The sequence below is a fragment of the Oncorhynchus gorbuscha genome, linkage group LG08 (genome assembly GCF_021184085.1).
Source record: "Oncorhynchus gorbuscha isolate QuinsamMale2020 ecotype Even-year linkage group LG08, OgorEven_v1.0, whole genome shotgun sequence".
NCBI classification, from domain to species: Eukaryota; Metazoa; Chordata; class Actinopteri; order Salmoniformes; family Salmonidae; genus Oncorhynchus; species Oncorhynchus gorbuscha.
This window is the reverse complement of record NC_060180.1, coordinates 46877367-46899955: the sequence shown is the minus strand read 5'-3', so window position 1 is coordinate 46899955 and position 22589 is coordinate 46877367. Positions and strand designations below refer to the sequence as shown.

Sequence of the window (22589 nt, the reverse complement as noted above, 5' to 3'; positions counted from 1 at the left end):
GTTTTCACCATAAACGACACAAAAGTCACTAACATAAAGCTATTAATGCTCCCAATGTTTAAGTAGGCCTACTCCCTATTATCAATGTCCTTGAAGTTTAACACTTGTGCACAGCTCTCTCTCTCCCTCTCCTCCTCTCTCTCTCTCTCCTCTCTCTCTCTCTCTCTCTCTCTCTCTCTCTCTCTCTCTCTCTCTCTCTCTCTCTCTCTCTCTCTCTCTCACACACACACATGCACACACAGTTTTAAGTACTGTTAAAGCTCCAGGCATTCTCAATGAGTGTGACTAACTATAGGAAAAAGTACTGGCTCTACGGATACAAAGTGCATTTGAATCCAACAATGTTATGAAAACACTGTAACCACCTTTACTGTTAAGATAACTTTACACACTTATATGCCTACAAAACCCTACATCCCTCCCACGCCCTCTCTCTCTCTCACTTACTCCTGCACACACACACACACACACACACACACACACACACACACACACACACACACACACACACACACACACACACACACACACACACACACACACACACACACACACACACACACACACACACACACACACACACACACACACACACACACACACACACACACACACACACACACACACACACACACACACACACACACACACACACACACACTCCACTCTATGAAGCATCTCTTTGAGTAGCCTATTCTTTTTGAATTCTCCCTGTGCCATCCAAATGTGTGCATAGCCTAGCCCTGGTTAGTGGTCAAGTTATCATGTTGCTAGCTAGCTGGCTGAGTAGGTAACATGACTGGCTAAACAATGTTGTTTGTTATCAAACCAAAGAATAGCATCCCGCGAGTCATTTAAAGCAGCTAGGAATATACGCAAGAATCTGCGTCTGAGAATGAAACGATAGCTCCCTGTAATATTGGGCAAAACCGATTTTAGCTAGAAGCACACGGTCCCCAGCGATAGAAAGGGACTAGCCTTGTTTGTAGCTGTGTTCCTTGTTGTGTTCTGTGCTTAAAACTTTCCATGCAGCGAAGAAATGGAGAGGCGATTAATGGCGTCAACAAAACAAACGTCAATAAACATGTAATGCGTTAACACATTAGCGTTGACGTCCCTAGTGATTACATACTCATTAAGATGAGCAATTATATTAGGCCAAAGATTACGTGATATCAAGGATTATCAAGCTGCTAATATGTGATTGAATGTTCTTATACTACCCCTTCACATGTAACCCATAATAGACTTTCAAAACCCCTTTATAAACCCCAGATGAAGGGCGACATTAACAGCCATAATATTAACCAGTGCAGTGGCAGTGCAGGCCAGGGTCATGGTAGGGGCTCTGACATGAACACAGAAGGGTGATGACGGCAACGTTTAGTTTGAATACATTATTTCCACCAGGGACCCAGGGCTGTGTGGCTACACACACACACAAATACACACACACACACAAACTCACCCTGCGTAATCGTCACATCCTGACCACAGAAAGCCTTTATTCTCTATGGTGGAGTAGGTCAGGGCGTGACTGGGGGGTGTTCTAGTTTATTATTTCTATGTGTAGTCTAGTTTTTGTAGTTCTATGTTGGCCTGGTATGGTTCGCAGTCAGAGGCAGCTGTCTATCGTTGTCTCTGATTGGGGATCATATTTAGGCAGCCTTTTCCCACCTGTTGTTTGTGGGATCTTGTTTTTGTATTGTTGCTTTTGAACCCTACAAGGCTGTACGTTCGTTTGTTTGTTTCTCTTTTTTGTTTTGTTGCTGGTTCACATTTTTAAAAATTATGATGAACTCAAATCACGCCGCGCCTTGGTCTACCCAGTTCGACGAGCGTTACAGTAATGAGTCAATAAGATGTCACCGACAGCCACGGTCGCCCTGTTTCTAGCTCCCAGTATTTTTTTGTTGGCGTGTTATTTCTTACATAATTTTTTTGTATGATTACTTGCATCCAAAAATAACTTTTCAACATTAGATTGGCGGTCACCAGAAATTCCACTTCCCTGACCTGGACCATTTTTAAAACTTGAGGCAGCTCTATTCATCCTGGGGGCTGCACAAAACCGCAGATGCCGGGGAGAATAGCGCTTCCGAGTGTATTTGTCGCTAGCGTTCAGTCCCTGGACAATAAAGTATGGGAGCTCAGGGTGAGGATCTCCTTCCAGAGAGACATCAGGAACTGTAACATACTGTGTTTTACGGAATATTGTCTCTCTCCCCATCCATTTAGCTATGGGGTTCTACATCCATTGTGCAAAAAGAAAGAACTCATGGTGTGATTGTAGTAACATACAGGAGCTCAAGTCCTTTTGTTCTCCCAATCTGGAATACCTCACCATCAAATGCTGAACGCATTACCTCCCGATATACTTTTCCCCCAGCCGACACTGCGATGGCTCTCAAGGAACTACAATGGACTATGTGCAAACTGGAAACAGCATATCCTGAGGCCGCATTTATTTTAGCTGGGGACTTTAATAAAGAAAATAGGAGGAAATTTTACCGAAATTTGATCAACACATCTCCTGTGTTACCCGGACATAACAAACTCTTGATCATTGCTACTCACCCTTCCGGGACAGGTACAAGGCCCTCCCCTACTCTCCCATCAGCAAATCAGATCACGACTCCATTTGGCTCCTCCCCACCTATAGGCAGAAACTTAAACAGTAAGCACCCGTGGTAAGGACTGTTCAATGTTGAGCTGACCAATTGTAATCTATGCTTCAATGTTGTTTTTATCACGTGGACTGGGAAATGTTCCAGGTCGCCTCTGAGAATAGTATCAGCGTATACAATGACTTGGTGACTGGGTTCTTCAGGAAGAGCATAGAGGATGTTGTTCCCATGGTGAGGATTAGAACTTATCAGCTCAGCCTTCAACACCATAGTGCCTGCCCCCCAAGCTCATTTCTAAGTGACACAACAGTGATAGGCCTGATTACCAACAATGATGAGACAGCCTACAGGGAGGAGGTGAGAGCCCTGGCTGAGTGGTGCCAGGAAAATAACCTCACCCTCAACGTCAACAAAATGCTTTGCATTTTGCACACTCTTGCACACTCTTGGCATTCTTTCAGCCAGCTTCACCTGGGAGGCTTTTCCAACAGTCTTGAAGGAGTTCGCACATATACTGAGCACTTGTTGGTTAAGTCCAAACAGGAATAACAACAGAGACACCTGCTCACACGCAGCATCTGATGAAGGCAAAAACACGACAGGACAGGGCGATACACAATCACAGCAAAACACGACAGGACAGGGCGAAACGCAATCACAGCATGGTGAATACTAAACAAGGAACCGACGGGACAGGAACGGAACACAAAGGAATAAATAGGGACTCTAATCAGGGGAAAGGATCGGGAACAGGTGTGGGAAGACTAAATGATGATTAGGGGAATAGGAACAGCTGGGAGCAGGAACGGAACGATAGAGAGAAGAGAGAGCGAGAGAGTGAGAGAGGGAGGGGGAGAGAGAGGGATAGAAGGAGGGAAAGAACCAAATAAGACCAGCAGAGGGAAACGAATAGAATGGGGAGCACAGGGACAAGACATGATAATAAATGACAAACATGACAGTACCCCCACTCACCGAGCGCCCCTGGCGCACTCGAGGAGGAATCCTGGCGGCAACGGAGGAAATCATCGATGAGTGAACGGTCCAGCACGCCCCGAGACGGAACCCAACTCCTCTCCTCAGGACCGTAACCCTCCCAATCCACTAAGTATTGGTGACCCCGTCCCCGAGAACGCATGTCCATGATCTTATGTACCTTGTAAATAGGTGCGCTCGACAAGGACGGGAGGGGGAGGGAAGACGAACGGGGTGCGAAGAAAGGGCTTAACACAGGAGACATGGAAGACAGGATGGACGCGACGAAGATGTCGCGGAAGAAGCAGTCGCACAGCAGCGACAGGATTGACGACCTGGGAGACACGGAACGGACCAATGAACCGCGGAGTCAACTTACGAGAAGCTGTCGTAAGAGGAAGGTTGCGAGTGGAAAGCCACACTCTCTGGCCGCAACAATACCTTGGACTCTTAATCCTGCGTTTATTGGCGGCTCACCGTCTGTGCCCTGTAACGGCAAAGTGCAGACCTCACCCTCCTCCAGGTGCGCCACAACGTTGGACAAACGCTGAGCGGAGGGAACGCTGGACTCGGCAAGCTGGGATGAGAACAGAGGAGGCTGGTAACCCAGACTACTCTGAAACGGAGATAACCCGGTAGCAGACGAAGGAAGCGAATTGTGAGCGTATTCTGCCCAGGGGAGCTGTTCTGCCCAAGACGCAGGGTTTCTGAAAGAAAGGCTGCGTAGTATGCGACCAATCGTCTGATTGGCCCTCTCTGCTTGACCGTTAGACTGGGGATGAAACCCGGAAGAGAGACTGACGGACGCACCAATCAAACGACAGAACTCCTCCAAAACTGTGACGTGAATTGCGGGCCTCTGTCTGAAACGGCGTCTAACGGGAGGCCATGAATTCTGAATACATTCTCAATAATGATTTGTGCCGTCTCCTTAGCGGAAGGAAGTTTAGCGAGGGGAATGAAATGTGCCGCCTTAGAGAACCTATCGACAACCGTAAGAATCACAGTCTTCCCCGCAGACAAAGGCAGACCGGTAATGAAGTCTAAGGCAATGTGAGACCATGGTCAGAAGGAATGGGGAGCGGTCTGAGACGACCGGCAGGAGGAGAGTTACCCGACTTAGTCTGCGCGCAGTCCGAACAAGCAGCCACGAAACGGCGCGTGTCACGCTCCTGAGTCGGCCACCAAAAGCGCTGGCGAATAGACGCAAGAGTGCCTCGAACACCGGGATGACCAGCTAACTTGGCAGAGTGAGCCCACTGAAGAACAGCCAGACGAGTGGAAACAGGAACGAAAAGGAGGTTACTAGGACAAGCGCGCGGCGACGCAGTGTGCGTGAGTGCTTGCTTAACCTGTCTTTCAATTCCCCAGACTGTTAACCCGACAACACGCCCATAAGGAAGAATCCCCTCGGGATCAGTAGAAGCCACAGAAGAACTAAACAGACGGGATAAGGCATCAGGCTTGGTGTTCTTGCTACCCGGACGGTAAGAAATCACAAACTCGAAACGAGCGAAAAACAACGCCCAACGAGCTTGACGGGCATTAAGTCGTTTGGCAGAACGGATGTACTCAAGGTTCTTATGGTCTGTCCAAACGACAAAAGGAACGGTCGCCCTCCCAACCACTGTCGCCATTCGCCTAGGGCTAAGCGGATGGCGAGCAGTTCACGGTTACCCACATCATAGTTGCGCTCAGATGGCGACAGGCGATGAGAAAAATAAGCGCAAGGATGAACCTTATCGTCAGACTGGAAGCGCTGGGATAGAATGGCTCCCACGCCTACCTCTGAAGCGCCAACCTCGACAATGAATTGTCTAGTGACGTCAGGAGTAACGAGGATAGGAGCGGACGTAAAACGTTCTTTTAGAAGATCAAAAGCTCCCTGGGCGGAACCGACCACTTAAAACACGTCTTGACAGAAGTAAGAGCTGTGAGAGGGGCAGCAACTTGACCGAAATTACGAATGAAACGCCGATAGAAATTAGCGAAACCTAAAAAGCGCTGCAACTCGACACGTGACCTTGGAACGGGCCAATCACTGACAGCTTGACCTTAGCGGAATCCATCTGAATGCCTTCAGCGGAAATAACGGAACAGAAAAGTAACGGAGGAGACATGAAAAGAGCACTTCTCAGCCTTTACGTAGAGACAATTCTCTAAAAGGCGCTGTAGAACACGTCGAACGTGCTGAACATGAATCTCGAGTGACGGAGAAAAATCAGGATATCGTCAAGATAGACAAAAACAAAGATGTTCAGCATGTCTCTCAGAACATCATTAACTAATGCCTGAAAAACAGCTGGCGCATTGGCGACCGAACGGCAGAACCCGGTACTCAAAATGCCCTAACGGAGTGTTAAACGCCGTTTTCCACTCGTCCCCTCTCTGATGCGCACGAGATGGTAAGCGTTACGAAGGTCCAACTTAGTAAAGCACCTGGCTCCCTGCAGAATCTCGAAGGCTGATGACATAAGGGGAAGCGGATAACGATTCTTAACCGTTATGTCATTCAGCCCTCGATAATCCACGCAGGGGCGCAGAGTACCGTCCTTCTTCTTACAAAAAGAACCCCGCCCCGGGCCGGAGAAGAAGAAGGCACTATGGTACCGGCGTCAAGAGACACAGACAAATAATCCTCGAGAGCCTTACGTTCGGGAGCCGACAGAGAGTATAGTCTACCTCGAGGAGGAGTGGTCCCCGGAAGGAGATCAATACTACAATCATACGACCGGTGAGGAGGAAGGGAGTTGGCTCGGGACCGACTGAAGACCGTGCGCAGATCATGATATTCCTCCGGCACTCCTGTCAAATCGCCAGGTTCCTCCTGAGAAGTAGGGACAGAAGAAACGGGAGGGATGGCAGACATTAAACACTTCACATGACAAGAAACGTTCCAGGATAGGATAGAATTACTAGACCAATTAATAGAAGGATTATGACATACTAGCCAGGGATGACCCAAAACAACAGGTGTAAACGGTGAACGGAAAATCAAAAAAAAGAAATAGTCTCACTGTGGTTACCAGATACTGTGAGGGTTAAAGGTAGTGTCTCAAATCTGATACTGGGAAGATGACTACCATCTAAGGCGAACATGGGCGTAGGCTTCTCTAACTCTCTGAAAGGAATGTCATGTTTGAACCCATGCTTCGTCCATGAAACAACCCTCAGCCCCAGAGTCTATCAAGGCACTACATGTAGCACCCGAACCGGTCCAGCGTAGATGGACCGACAAAGTAGTACAGGATTTTGATGGAGAGACTTGAGTAGTTGCGCTCACCTGTAGCCCTCCGCTTACAGATGAGCTTCTGGCTTTACTGGACATGAATTAACAAAATGTCCAGCAACTCCGCAATAGAGGCACAGGCGGTTGGTGATCCTCCGTTCCTCTCCTTAGTCGAGATGCGAATCCCTCCCAGCTGCATGGGCTCAGTCTCAAAGCCAGAGGAGGGAGATGGTTGCGATGCGGAGCAGGGAAACACCGTTGATGCGAGCTCTCTTCCACGAGCCCGGTGACGAAGATCTACCCGTCGTTCTATGCGGATGGCGAGAGCAATCAAAGAGTCCACATCTGAAGGAACCTCCCGGGAGAGAATCTCATCCTTAACCACTGCGTGAGTCCCTCCAGAAAACGAGCGAGCAGCGCCGGCTCGTCCACTCACTAGAGGCAGCAAGAGTGCGAAACTCAATAGAATAATCCGTTATGGACCGTCACCTTGGCATAAGGAAGCCAGGGCCCTAGAAGCCTCCCCACCAAAAACTGAACGGTCAAAAACCCGAATCATCTCCTCTTTAAAGTTCTGGAACTTGTTAGAGCAATCAGCCCTTGCCTCCCAGATAGCTGTGCCCCATTCTCGAGCCCGGCCAGTAAGGAGTGAAATGACGTAAGCAACCCGAGCTCTCTCTAGAGTATGTGTTGGGTTGGAGAGAGAACACAATCACACTGCGTGAGAAAGGAGCGGCACTCAGTGGGCTGCCCGGAGTAGCAAGGTGGGTTATTAACCCTAGGTTCTGGAGGCTCGGCAGGCCAGGAAGTAACAGGTGGCACGAGACGTAGACTCTGGAACTGTCCAGAGAGGTCGGAAACCTGAGCGGCCAGGTTCTCCACGGCATGGCGAGCAGCAGACAATTCCTGCTCGTGTCTGCCGAGCATGGCTCCTTGATCTCGACGGCAGTGTAACGTCTGAAGTCGCTGGGTCCATTCCTTGGTCGGTTCCTTCTGTCATGCAGGTGAAAGAGGACCCAAAAGCGACTTAACAGAAACAGAGTTTATTTAAGTCCAAACAGGGAATAACAAAAATCCTCTAGTCTGTAGAGGGGAATAACTGGAGAAGCGGCCACAGACTGCAGGTCGCTTCGGGTAGGCGCAGGCCGTAGTTGACAGAGACACCTGCTCACACGCAGCATCTGATGAAGGCAAAAACACGACAGGACAGGGCGATACACAATCACAGCAAAAACACGACAGGACAGGGCGAAACGCAATCACAGCATGGTGAATACTAAACAAGGAACCGACGGGACAGGAACGGAACACAAAGGAATAAATAGGGACTCTAATCAGGGGAAAGGATCGGGAACAGGTGTGGAAGACTAAATGGGGGAGAGAGAGGGATAGAAGGAGGGAAAGAACCAAATAAGACCAGCAGAGGGAAACGAATAGAATGGGGAGCACAGGGACAAGACATGATAATAAATGACAAACATGACATGTGAACATACTTTTGTATATAGTGCATGTGTATTTATATTCCTGACTCAGACATTGCTCATTCTGGAGCATTCCGCTGCACCTGCGATAACGTCTGCAAATCTGTGTATGCGACCAAGGAACATTTACTTGATTTGATGATTTGAGTTGTTTTCACTGTGCCATTCTGTGCATTGAAACATTTATATGAAGTAAATGTCCCGGGCAATGGGAAGCGTTGACAGGTGGAGAGAAATGCCTAAACAAACTCAGTCCGTTCGTTTACCCAGTGAAAGGTGCATGCAGGGAGGGGAAAGGCAAGGCAATGAGTGAGATTATTCTCCTTTGAAGTCTCGGGTCGACGATGTCTGTGTGTGAGTGTGTGAGTGTGTGAGTGAGTGAGTTTAAAAAGCCAAGCTGAGAAAACAGCAGTAAGAATCCTACCTCACGTAGGATAATAGTGAACTTTATTATGTCTCTGTTGGTGTTATGTTCCATGTGTGTTGCTGTGCCAACACCTCAAACAAAAACAGCCTCCTAAAACGCTTCATGATAGAAAAACACAGGTCTACATGCTCTTACATTCTAATGTGTAAGACATAGACCTAGCAGTAGCTCCGTACCCTGCAACCTATAATCCCTTTAGTTCATATGCCTTACACTGTCAACATGCACTGTACACACAGTAGTTTGCACATGTTTCAGGACCATAGAGATTAAGGCATTGTGGTTAGGCTTTCCATTATTCCTAATCAGAAGCTATGAGGTCCTGTGTCCAAATTTTTGACCAAAGATGTGCACCGTACTCTCCTTTTGATTCCATCCTTTGCTCCAAGTGAGTTTAAATAGATTAGTTCGCTCTGCAGAAGCCAGCAGTGGTCCTGGGTGTGACACTGGGTTCTGCTCAGCATTGTCTGAGTATGTGAGACGTTTCTTTTTGGTCACGTTATGGCGGTAAAGGGATCTTTAGGGACCCAGTACCAGCCAGCTAGTTTACCTGTATGGTTTTGTGTTCTCCTTCTTCGTCTTACACTTAGTCAAATGTGCTTGTTAGGAAATATGCAGTGGCACAATTAATCAAAGCACTAGAACTACCATTGTGCATATTTAGAATAGCTTTAAGAAGTAAAATAATCATTTCCGTCAGTGTTCTAAAAGCCCAAAAAGTAAAACCTTTAAAATACAGCCTCACAGCTAGATATAAGAAATCCTTTAGAAGACGGGGGGGGAACTGAAATTAAAGCACATCTGTGATATCATTTGACTATACACTGGTCTGCCACAGAGCGGAAACATGCACAAGAATGGAGCCACAGTAGCTTATTCTCCCGAGACCTGAAGAAGTGTTTCTCCATTCTCTGAAATGTCTCCTCCTATCCACACTTTGCCCCCCAGCCTTCTTGGTAACTGGCAACAACAACAACAACAAATGGAAGTCAGTAACAGCAGAGCAGTAGTCCAAAAGATTCATGTTGTCTCTGGCCTCCCTCCAGCTTCGGAGTATCTTTTTTTTGTTGCCTCAGACAATGACGTCGCAGCACAAAGACACTTTTGAGAAATTGCATTTTATTTGACTTGATTTGTTTTAGAGGGCCAGACAGGCAGCCATATGTGATCTATGGAGAGATAACACTAAGGAGACGGTGATAGTGACAGTAGTGGCTGAGGAATGTAACACGCCACGGTGATAGGATTCAGGAAAATGAAGACAACCTTTTTTGTTCGTGGGAGTTTCACCACTGTTGTTATTGCGAATAATGGCACGCCTATGTATATTTCGTGCAACAGGTAGTAAACATTCTAGAGGAATGCCATTAGCAACAAATGTACCTAACATAATTGAATCGTTGCATACTATACAACGCATAGACTATATTTCAGCCCCCGGTTGCTGTCTCTATTGCTCTTACATTCTTCAGAAGCATGATTCATACAACTGTAAAATCTCTAGGAATTTTAAATCATACAAAAAAAATATATGCTTCATTTACTGTGGCTGCCAAGCTTCACAAATAATCTGTTCCACTTTGCATCTCCTGGGTAACGTTGCTGATTTAATTTCCCCAGCGATATCTACATTCAGTTAAGTTTGTATGTTATTGCATTTCAGGCATCAATCATAGGACTTGAGTTTATCACGGCTGGAGTTTACATTATCCTGGCTCTCCCGATGACATGTCGAAATTAATTAGCCAGGTACTCTAAATGGTGTTGCAATCAATCAAATATTGAGCCTCAGCCCACAGCAGAAATGTTGCGGAAATGTTGTCAGTCACGATTACAACAGTTCGTCAATCACGATTCTAACAGTTCGTCAACTGGTACAATTTGCTCTTGAGTTCCTTCTTTTTCTCCTCACGGTGTTGTATACGTAGTGGATACACATAGTATCAAAAGGAATAACAATTAAGATGGATAAATATAGCATTTGTATGTATGGAGTGTCTCTATACATACAGTGCAGAATGTGGCACAGTCAGACCAATGTATTTGAGCTCTTTTCCTCCCTAAAGCCAGCCAGGAGAACCATTTCTGTCAAGACACAGCTTGCCAGGTTTCCATTTAAGAAATCTATAGTAGTCAGACAAGTTAGGAAAGGCAAAAAAGAGAGACGAGCCATTTGACTAGCCTCTTCACTCCGGGAGACCTGTAATGTTACACATTGATCTTCCCTCCCTAAAGATGACATCCCATACCCAAAAACATATTTACCATCACTCTGGATGACCTATTCCGCAGAAACGTTTCCCTTCACCGAAAACAAATCTATAATCTGGATGCCGTTACCAGTCATTACCAGTCATTTCCGGCGATACAATGTGTGAAAAAGAACTGTTTATATCCAACACAATATCTCTCTAAAGGTACGCTGCCATCTTGGATCAGGAGAAAGACTTCACAATCAGTTATTATCAGATCTAAAAGATGTCTCTCTCTCTGTAATATGACCTCTGTGACCTCTTCAGTGAGGCCGTTTGGCTCTGAATGGTGACAGAAGACAAATTAGGTCGTAAGTGAACGTGTAGCACCATTGACTAGAGAAGTACACAGACGGGAGAAGTACACAGTAACTCTCTTGAGGTACAGACAGTGAATCAATCAGCGTTCACATTCACTGCAACACGGTCCATGCCCGGGACATCTGGAAGGAAGCTCTATGGCTGTGATTTGGTTAATAGTTGTACCCAAATGACTCATGGGCTGGAAATGGAATTGAATAGGTTTCTGGTTCATTGGCAGCAGTAACACGCTAGCTAAATGCTAATACGCTAGCTAAATGCTAATAGTGTCTGACTGGCTGGCTGTGTCTTGTTCACTCTCTCTCTCTCATTAGCTTGTGTCCTACTCTTGCAGACCTGGCCTGAATCCTTCCTCACTGAAAAGTTACTGTTCGGTTCATAGTTACTTATTAGACTAGCTATCACTTCCTGTTCTGGCCATGTGACTGGTGAGATCTGCATGGGCCTCTCATTGAACATGGCATAATCAGAGCTTTGTTTTGTGAATGAGACAAAGCAGGATTCACTTAGACATGACAATTAAACTAGGATCCTCTCCTCCTCAGCTCTCCTGATAACTTGCTGAAGCAGTCAGATAAAGTAAACCTCCCCTGTTTTATCAAGATTGATAGAAGGGATATTCACTTAAGCTCAACAACATGAATTTCAACATTTTGATGGCAGAGGCCAGAGACAGGTCACCGTGTGTCACTGAGCAGAGCAGTTCAGTTATATAGAGGAGAGAAGAAGAAACAACCTCCCATTGTCACCTCCAGAGTACATCTAATATGTTTATCCCTTGTTTACGGTTGTTGTCAGGACAACCTCAGATTGTTAGCTGGTGTCAATATTAGCAGGGAAATGTTGACACTTAAAAGGCATCAAACTCTTTCAGTAATGGCGTTATGTGCCCGGGCCCGTTGCAGGAATGTGTTTGTGAGTTCCTCTGTAAATCCATGTATTCTTCTCTTTTACTTTAACAGTGTAAAAAGAGGCCCTGAAATTGCACATAATGAGCAACTACCCTGCCAATCCTGTCAGATGGTGTGACCAAAATGGTCACAGGCTGACAGTCATGTCCCCTGCGTGTTTTTGTGAAAGTAATGCTTCTGCTTTCCCCATCCATCGCAACCTCAGAACACTAGTTGGTCAGGGAGGGTTTTGCCAGCTATGTGGCAGACCCGGTGCTAGCTTGTGTGTTTTATATACACTTCCTTTAAATAAACTGACGAAAGGAGTGCAACTCTACCACATGTTCTCCTCCTATACCGTGTTTAGAAACTAAGCTTATACTCATTATATTTCAAATGAATTGCAGCTTTAGGGTCCTGAACACTGGAAGTTTGTATGGGGATTCTATAATGAGTGTAAAGCCTGCTGTGTGATCATGTTTACATCTAAACACCGCTGGTCCCCATGAGTGACGGTCCCCGTGAGTGACGGTCCCCGTGAGTGACGGTCCCCGTGAGTGACGGTCCCCGGGATATGATATAAATGTTAAGCAATGTATCTGTTGGTTTGGCTACTGTTTAGCATGCCTGTGATGTGTCAGACAAATTGAATGTGTGGGACCATTGTTTTAAATCTGTCATATCATCTGAACGCTCTGTTCTGGCAAAAAATAAATAATAATAATTAAAATACACAGTTACAGTCACTAACACTCTAAACAGCAAATGTTCAGAGTAAGGTGTTCTCATTTGTGTCTGGAATTAGCTAGGAAGCTAGCCAACTTTAGCCAGTTAGCTTGGGTGTTTGACGTCCGTTTTGAGGTCAGAGCGTTCGAATCAACCCTACTCCGCCAGAGCGTCCAGTGTGCACTCTGAAAACTCTGAGAGCGAAACACGCTGAATTTACTAACGGACAATCTGACAGCACTCTGAAATTATGAACGCCCAGAGCGCACTCTGAGCTCACTCTGACACCCTTGAGTGAATTTACAAACGCATGTTCTTAAACCAACCTGTGTCAATTTAGCTAGCTGTCTAGTCAGCGATGCTATGACGAGCAACCTTATTGGTAGCTACCCTAAAAGAGACAAATCAGCACAGAACGCACCCCTTCTGAGAGTGCACCCCTTCTGAGAATGTGCTATATACACAGCCAAGCCTATCCTTTTATTTTTTTAATATATTCTTTTACTTTTACCCCTTTTTCTCCCCAATTGGTAGTTTGTCTTGTCCCATCGCTGCAACTCCCTTACAGACTCGGGAGAGGCAAATGTTGAAAGCCACACGTCCTCCAAAACACCACCCAGCCAAGCCGCACTGCTCGCTTAACCCAGAAGCCAGCCACACCAACGTGTCCATCCAGCTGGTGACAGCTTGCAGGCACTCACCCCACCACAAGGAGTCGCTAGAGCACAATAGGAGGAAAATCCTGTCCGGCCAAACGCTCCCCTAACACAAACAATGCTGGGCCAATTGTGCGCCGCCTCATGGGTCTCCCGGTCACGGCCTGATGTGACATAGCCTGGGAGAGAACCCGGGTCAGTAGTGATGTCCTAACCACTGCAATGCAGTGCCTTAGACCGTTCCGCCACTCGGGAGGCCGAGACTCACCTCACATATGGGGAATGTTGATCTCAATCTCTAGAAAGCGTTGCAGTCCCCTGCACATTAACCATTAAGTCGATTGCAACCTTCAAACAATTGCAGCCAAATTCCCTCGAACATTAACCAGCTCTGACTTAGACCATAAAGGTCAGCGTTCTATATTTGGGACTTAGCATACCATTTCCTCATATTCTCAGTCCACTGTACTGACTGAGTGTTCCCATAAATTATTTTTCATTCTCCGAACCCTCCAAACAGTGTGTTACAGTACAACATCTCCCCCCCCTCAACTCCAGATTGACAGGTAATGCCTGTAATAAGCCTTAGGTAGACCTTTGGGTACTGCAGCAGCATTTGCCAGTAGCTAAGGGGTGTCTATTTCTCTCCCCAGATTGACAGGTAATGAACCCCTGTCCATTCTACCGCTGAGCTCTCAACCTGAGGAGAACGTGGGAAGGGCCCACTACAAGCTGTGTGACCGGCTCAAACTGGAGAAGAAACAGCGGCGGATGTGTCGACGGGACCCGGGCGTGGCCGAGACCCTCATGGAGGCCATCAGCATGAGTGCCCTGGAGTGCCAGTACCAGTTCCGCTTTGAGAGGTGGAACTGCACCTTAGAGGGGCGCTACAGAGCCAACCTTTTGAAAAGAGGTAGGGACAGAAAAGCATTCCAACTTCATATAGAAGTATAAATGTAATATGTTTTCAACTTACAGATAACTCCTTTCTGACGTTCATGGGTGGAGGTGGAGATACATTTTTGTAATTCCATAGTAGATAGTACAGTAGAGAGAGGCCATAGTAGATAGTACAGTAGAGAGAGGCCATAGTAGATAGTACAATAGAGAGAGGCCATAGTAGATAGTACAGTAGAGAGAGGCCATAGTAGATAGTACAGTAGAGAGAGGCCATAGTAGATAGTACAGTAGAGAGAGGCCATAGTAGATAGTACAGTAGAGAGAGGCCATAGTAGATAGTACAGTAGAGAGAGGCCATAGTTGATAGTACAGTAGAGAGAGGCCATAGTAGATAGTACAGTAGAGAGAGGCCATAGTAGATAGTACAGTAAAGAGAGGCCATAGTAGATAGTACAGTAGAGAGAGGCCATAGTAGATAGTACAGTAGAGAGAGGCCATAGTAGATAGTACAGTAGAGAGAGGCGTTAGTAGGTAGTACAGTAGAGAGAGGCGTTAGTAGGTAGTACAGTAGAGAGAGGCGTTAGTAGGTAGTACAGTAGAGAGAGGCCATAGAAGATAGTACAGTAGAGAGAGGCGTTAGTAGGTAGTACAGTAGAGAGAGGCGTTAGTAGATAGTACAGTAGAGAGAGGCGTTAGTAGATAGTACAGTAGAGAGAGGCCGTAATAGATAGTACAGTAGAGAGAGGCGTTAGTAGATAGTACAGTAGAGAGAGGACATAGTAGATAGTACAGTAGAGAGGCCATAATAGATAGTACAGTAGAGAGGCCATAGTAGATAGTACAGTAGAGAGGCCATAATAGTAGATAGTACAGTAGCGAGAGGCCACAATAGATAGTTCAGTAGAGAGAGGCCATAGTAGATAGTACAGTAGAAAGCTGAAGTTTATTTCCCCATTAATGGCAACTTTCAATTGCTCATTTTGAGTGTCCATTAGGAAGCTGGTAGCTGATATCCTTCCTCTTGCTCCACACCTCACTCCAGGTTTTAAGGAGACAGCCTTCCTGTATGCCGTCTCCTCAGCAGGCCTGACTCACGCCATGGCCAAGGCTTGTAGCGCCGGGCGGATGGAGCGTTGCACCTGCGATGAAGCCCCAGACCTGGAGAACCGCAAGGCCTGGCAGTGGGGCGGCTGTGGTGACAACCTGAAGTACAGCAACAAGTTTGTCAAGGACTTCCTGGGCAAACGCTCCAACAAGGACCTGCGTGCCCGCGTGGACATGCACAACAGTAACGTGGGCATGAAGGTGAGTGTGGAGGGGAGCCGTATTGGATGACGCGGTATATTTCATCTTGTTGAATTATGGGATACAGTAATTAGTGTATCCCGCTAACAGCCCTTTTGTCACAACCTTTCCTGTAAAACAAAAACAATTAATATTTTTGGGTTGGCTGGTTGATTGATTGATTGACTGACTGACAGTGTAGTTTGCTTTACCTTTGCCCTGTACAGCTACTTTAAGGACGTAGGCCTATGTTGTCCTGTCTTGAGATGGTTAAGATCCGTGGGTGTATTCTAGGGTGAATATTTTCTGAATCTCCTACAGACAACTATATAATGTAGGGTTGGTAAATTATTGTTCTCCATATTTACCTCAGTCTCTAAAGACACAGCAAAATGACCAGAACCAGTGAAAATGACCAGAGAGGAATTTAATGTGACCACGAGAGGAATAACAATGACAAGAGTTTTTACAGCTATGTTCCCATGGTCGACAGAGAATCGTTTACCCACATGCTGTGGTTATTAAACAAATACTACAGATCCTCAAGCATCCCACTTAATGGTGAGATGAAAGGCCAGCCTAAATCACTTAAATTGGCCACACGTTAATCAAACTTTGTTTTTCCCTCTCAAATTAGAGATTTAATTGCCGTTGTTTGTGCCTTAGCGAGATTCGACAATTGTTTGAGGTGAGGGAGTGAGTTTTTTTTCTTCCCCCGGCTTGGACGTGATTTTAATAGTAAAATCAAAAAGAAGAGAGAATGGTGTTAAAATGTCAAGCCAAAGCAAACTCAAGGTCCTGGCAGCCGCTACCTTGACTCAGATTTTCTCCTATTGTAGCCATTTTAATTTTAGCATGAATATAAATTATAGCAGAAGCACACTTCCCCAAATGTTAGCAGACACAACCCCCCCCCCCTCCCGAAGACCCGTGTGTGAGCTCTTCCTTTTCAGCCTGGCTCTCCAAATCCATTCTCAGGTTCTTTTATTTGTGATAAAAGATTTACAACACTGTTTTGGTCCAGGTTTTTTCTTATTTTCAGATTTAGTGAGGTGTACTACGTCCCACATGAAGCACAAATCTTGGAATGTGCCAGCCTCTGGAATCCCTAGAACATTTAAAGCTGACACTTCACATTTCCCTGAACTAAACTGCAAGTGTGGCGAATAATGCAGCACTTATTTCGTATTCCCCCATCTGTTTCCCAGTGTGTGAGAACAGAACCGGAGAGAGACCGTCTGTCCACTCCAGGCCTCCTCTGGAGAATACACGTTATGGATTTTAACACGTAACCTTTAATTTAACGTTGTGGTCGGCCGATGCTGACTGAGCTGTACACAAATGAACCATTCCCAGCCACAGAGATTTCAAGCAACGTCGCAACGTGTACTATTCAGTGCAGTGCTGTCTTTGGCCAAACAAGGAGCCTTAAACACACCCGTTCACACCCCCACAAGTTAAAGTTGGTCGAGCATTAATGGTCAGAGGTGTTCTCTCAAGTTCAACTCGAGTCCACATTCCGTGTCGTCTGTTGGGTAGATCCCGTCATATGTATTATGAGAAATCTTCAGGCCTCAACATAGTTGACGTAAAAAATGGTTTTGTTTAGCTTTACACTTGCTAGCCTAAAGTCCCCCCCCCCTTACTTGAATCGAAACAGTAGAGTTATGAAGTTGGCCTGGTGAAAGAGATGGACCTTGGGGGTTTTTGACTCCCACATACCTTAAAACAAACCAAGAACAGGGGCCAGGGTCTGAGTCTTCTGTCTCCTTCTTTCCCATGGCCGAGGAACTCAATGGATCTTTTCTTCGGAAAATGTGCCTCTCAGCGTGTCCTCCACTTACTGTTAGTAATAACCATGATGACTTTAATCAAACTCTATTACCGAATGTTATCGTAGCACTCCGTATCGACACCCTCCCACCCACAAACATTATCTTTGAAACTATTGCTTAGAGTGTAGAATTTTTTAAATTAAGATTCTTTGGTTGGGGAGTGACAACAATGTGACATTGTTGTCATGTCAATGTTGTATTATGTTAATGGCAGTATATCAGCAATAATTAGAGGCTCTAGATCGTCTACCTCTGTGGTATGTATGAGTATACACAGAGAAGATAATCATGGTCTCTGTTCTCATCACATTTTAATACACTGATGTTCTGTGTACGTAAAGGCTTCATATTGGACACATATCTTATGAAATTCGGACTTACTACATAGGCCCATTGTGCTGCAGAAATTACAGGGGAGTCTAGGTCATTTTCTTCTTCTTTGAAACCTTGCTGTCTATACAAAGTGCAAAATGGGTCAAAGCTAATATTATGTCATTTCAGGTAGTCCCTTTGATGCCCTGTGACGGCTGACTGTATGTCCCTCTCCTCTCCCACCACCAGGTGATCAAAGCAGGGGTGGAGACCACCTGCAAATGCCATGGCGTCTCGGGCTCCTGCACCGTCCAGACGTGCTGGAGGCAGCTCTCGCCCTTCCACGAGATCGGCAAGCAGCTGAAACAGCGCTACGAGACCTCACTGAAGGTGGGCAGCTCCACCAACGAGGCCACAGGGGAGGGGGAAATCTCCCAGGCCCGGCCCCAGCAGCAGCAGAACCCCTCAACGGGCCCCAGCAACGACCCGATCCCACGCACCATGGACCTGCTCCACATCGAGGACTCGCCCAGCTTCTGCCGGCCCAGCAAGTACTCGCCGGGCACCTCGGCCAGGAAGTGCTACAAGGACAAGAACTGCGACGCCATATGCTGCGGCAGGGGCCACAACACCCAGAGCCGCGTGGTGACCCGGCCATGCCAGTGTCAGGTGCGCTGGTGCTGCTACGTCGAATGCAAGCAGTGCACGCAGAGAGAAGAGGTCTACACCTGTAAAGGTTAGCCCAGTCTTAGCTTCCTGCTTGCCCCTTGCCTCTGACCGGACTCAGCAAGTGGAGAGTGGTTGTTGATGGTGAAGGAGGGGGGGGGATGGTGTTTTAGGACAGAGGTTTGACTCTCACTCAACCCCCTTGTGGCTGTCATATAGAGAGAGAGAGAGAGAGTTCTGCGGCAGAGGAGAGAGCAAGACGATGGAGATGGAGGACCTTTATAAGCACTTTGAGGGATTTTCTGTTCTATGGGTTTTGTTTTAATACCCTGTGGCCCCAGCCAATGGTGGTTGGGGTTGCAGGAGGAGATTGGCCTTGTCTGACAACAGGGTCAACGTGGGTCTCATGTTTTCTCGTTGCAGAGTTGGAGCTTCGGAGGAAAGGCTACCTCATCTATTCAACATGCAGTCAGATGTGTCAGTGAGAAAAAGCAGCACTTGGCCGCTGTCTCCGGCTAGCATGCTGTTAATGAGGATCCAATAGAATGACCATAATGGTAAAAGACTGGCTTTTGGGCCTTGCCCAATGTAGAAATGTGTGTGTGTGTGTGTGTGTGTGTGTTAGCGAGTGAGGGTGAAGAGGTGGGTGAAATTACAACTCATATGGCAATCATGGTAACCATATTCAGAAACTGTTAAGAAGACAGGGTGTAAGAGGAATTCTACACACACAAATTTACACACACACACACCATTGTGTGTATGCATATGTATGTAAATAAATTAAATTGTATTATAATGATATTATATACACTTGCTACTTATCTGAATATGTTTCAACAAACCACTAACCACACAAATGCTTTGTTGTTTGTGTGTTCTCGCTCTCTTCTGCTTTTGATTTTGTTTTGACAAGGCCCTTTGGAAAGCAGCACATGTGTGTCCTTTGTCTCACTCTGTGGATCATTTATGGACCCTTTGGGACTACTCCTTCACGAGGAGAGAAAACACGCTCATTTGTCTTTGATTCTTTTACACTAGAGTGAAATTGTTGGTGAATACATTTGCCAGTCATTTTAGGCTACTCTTGGCCTTGAGCGAAGTCAACTAATGTTCAGGGAATAACTGAAACCACTATATCTTATTTGGACTGATGGTAAAAAAGCAAAAAGAAAACCTGTATGTAATGAAAGTTCAGTGAGAGAATGGACTTGCTTTTCTGAGTTTAGTGTCTACTGCTGTCACCGTGACAACAGGAGACCGCCTGACCAGTGGAGAATGCAATCTTCCAATCAGATGAACAGTGCTCGAACTAGAACAGCTTCTTGGTACTTAGCCCTCTATTTTAAAAAAGAAAAGCAAATCTTGCCTGTAATAATACTATAATAACACTATTCTCTCATATCCTTCCTTCCTTCCTCTCTCTACACCCCCCCCATTCAAGTATTAACGGTGGAGATTGAAAATGAACAGCATGATCCAATGGAAACATGGCTTACACAGTTACACCCTCAAGCAAATTCGCTATTTCCGATATAGTCCCGCTGAAGCTCGCAACAACAAGGTGACAAAAATGTGTGTTGCGACGACAAAGCAAATGTTTGCTCTAGCTGTATGCCTGTGCATTGTCTATCCATTGTTTTTGGGGCGTGGCTACCACAACTCCACGACTGCAAAGGTTACAATCTCCATTTCGTGTTGTTTTGACAGTAATTCTCTCTCTGGCAGGTTACTGTTATGTTGCACATGTCTAAAATGTCATGTTGGCTGCGCGACGCTTCAAATGACTGGCGGAAAAGGCAGAGCCGACCCTCTAAAAGACCCACAATAACTCATGAGATGCCAAGTCACCCTTAGATTCCCTTTAGATATACAACCGTTGCCTGTTTCAGGTGGGTGAGAATGAACTACTGAGGGAGGAACCCGACATTGTAAGATAGCCCCATTCACGCACTGAAGCCCCAGAAGTCCTTTATCATTTCCCCTTTTAAAGTATTTAAAGATCCTGTATTTATGAGTATAAACAGTGCATATGTTTGTGTTTTCCTTTTGCTTGTTGTAAATAACAATGGTTTATTCTCCTGTGGTATAGAGACAAGAGTGAGGCACATGGTAAAATCTCACAGGCAAGTAAAGAGGAAGTTGGTAGCAATAAGGAGGTTAGGACCAAGACGTTTGATGCTGGAAAGGCAAGTGGTCAAATTTAAGTTGATGCATAAAGCCTACGGCTAAATCATGAATATGGAGTACATTGCTGCTGAAAACTTTTGATTGTACGTGATCATCAGTAAGTGAAAAAACATTAGTAGATAGCTGTGGTCCGAGCTGTTTTCGAGGGCATTGGCATGCTACGTTAGAAGCGGTGACACAGGATTGATATATGATTCAACCCACCGTGACTGATCAAGGAATAGCAGCATGCTTTGAGAAGGGCGTCTAGCCGAGGGAAGGTTGGTTGGTTCATCCTCTAGAGCTGGATTCCAAACATGCCAAATAACGAATGGTCAAAACCTACATAGAACTTTGCACGTTACATGGAATCCATAATGGCTCTGCTAAGGAGCCTGAGCATAAATGCCTGCTTCCCATTGCTTCTGGTGAGTGTATTCTACACACACTCCTCTGCACAAGACTGGTTCTCTACAGTGGTAATTTATTGAACGTATATAAAAGGTCAACAGAGTCATGACGAGAGGAATACAGGATGCACATTGCATGTATTTTGTATGTTTTTATACTGTACATACACACACACACGTTTTCTTTTTCAAGACAAAGGACGGCATGATGCAACGGTTGTTTCTCAATTGTGATTGTCTTAGTCCTTCATATTCTATTTTTGAACTCATAGCTCTGCACTGTGTAGTTGTCAGTGGATCATGTATAAAAATCTATTTTGTAGAAAAAGTGAAAATAAAAGAAAGATAAATTATTTTGAGATATTTTATGAGCATGTGTTTAATGTAAATAACGTAAAGTCAAAACTGATTTTATATACCTGTTTTTTTTTACTCAGTTTTTTTTTTTCTCCTTTAGGCTTGTATGAGTGTTTTGCTTCTTTGGGGTGGAGGCTTCAAGAGGCAGTGTATTCTATAAAGTCAGTTTCTATAGATAACTCTAACATTTGCAGTTCCTAAGCACAAAACAAATCCTTACAAATTTAGTAACTTAACACTTCTCTTCCTTTTTTTCAACTGTTATATACAACACATCTGAAGGCAATTCTAAAGGCAATTAAATAGATCATAATCAGCTGGGTGCTTTTATGTAATTGACATCGTACAGTACTGCGCAAGTATTTTTCTAGCATTCCGATTTGTAGCGTGATCAGTTTGTTTGAGGGGTTGGCGAGAGGTGTATGGGTTCTGTCTGTACCCCGTAACATATAACCTTCTGTGCAGATAAACATACTGACCAAACGCAGAGTGGTATTGGTGTGAACTCATTCAACTTTTGGTATACTCTGATGAGAGGGTCACATTCACTGTGTACATTTGTTTTAGGATTTGTGCTGTGCTTGCCAATAAACAAAACAAACATCTATTCCTCTTTGTGATAATACTATAACAGCAAAGCTTTGTCCATGTTCACTTATTCATGTCTTATGGGAACCTAAATTATTGTCCTCTACCTCATGTGTATAGCTTGTAGGTATAAACAGATCACGAATGACTGGTAAGAATGTATTTAAGTTATTTAACATCTTTGTATAACAAAGGCAAGAAAACCTGAAATAATAAATGAATTTTTAAATTATGTGAATGTTTGGTCTCATTCATACCCAGTGGTTATATAGCCATTGCAAAGAGGAGTTTGGTCCAAGTCGAAGCAAGCAAACAGTAAAAGTTCTACACCACTAATAATCCACCTTTCCTTCTACCCATAACTCAAAGCGACTTGTTGATATTAGGTTCCAATATGCAATAGTATTTCCAAGCTGTTGGGAGTTCTGGAGACTTAAGGGGTTAAGAGTAGTGGAGCTAAATAGAGGGAGAGGTACACACC

General features: G+C 45.4%; 1 protein-coding gene across 1 annotated transcript in view; it reads left to right on the top strand.

Moving 5' to 3' along the window:
- LOC124041738 (protein Wnt-9a-like) overlaps positions 1-22334 on the top strand; it is a 37429-nt gene extending 15095 nt beyond the window's left edge. The window contains exons 2-4 of the mRNA XM_046359675.1: positions 14241-14500; positions 15530-15792; positions 18168-22334. Coding sequence (XP_046215631.1) covers positions 14241-14500; positions 15530-15792; positions 18168-18659 — 1015 coding nt within the window. The 3' untranslated portion in view covers positions 18660-22334. The remainder of the gene's footprint in view (positions 1-14240; positions 14501-15529; positions 15793-18167) is intronic.
- The last annotated feature ends 255 nt before the right edge of the window (positions 22335-22589 follow it).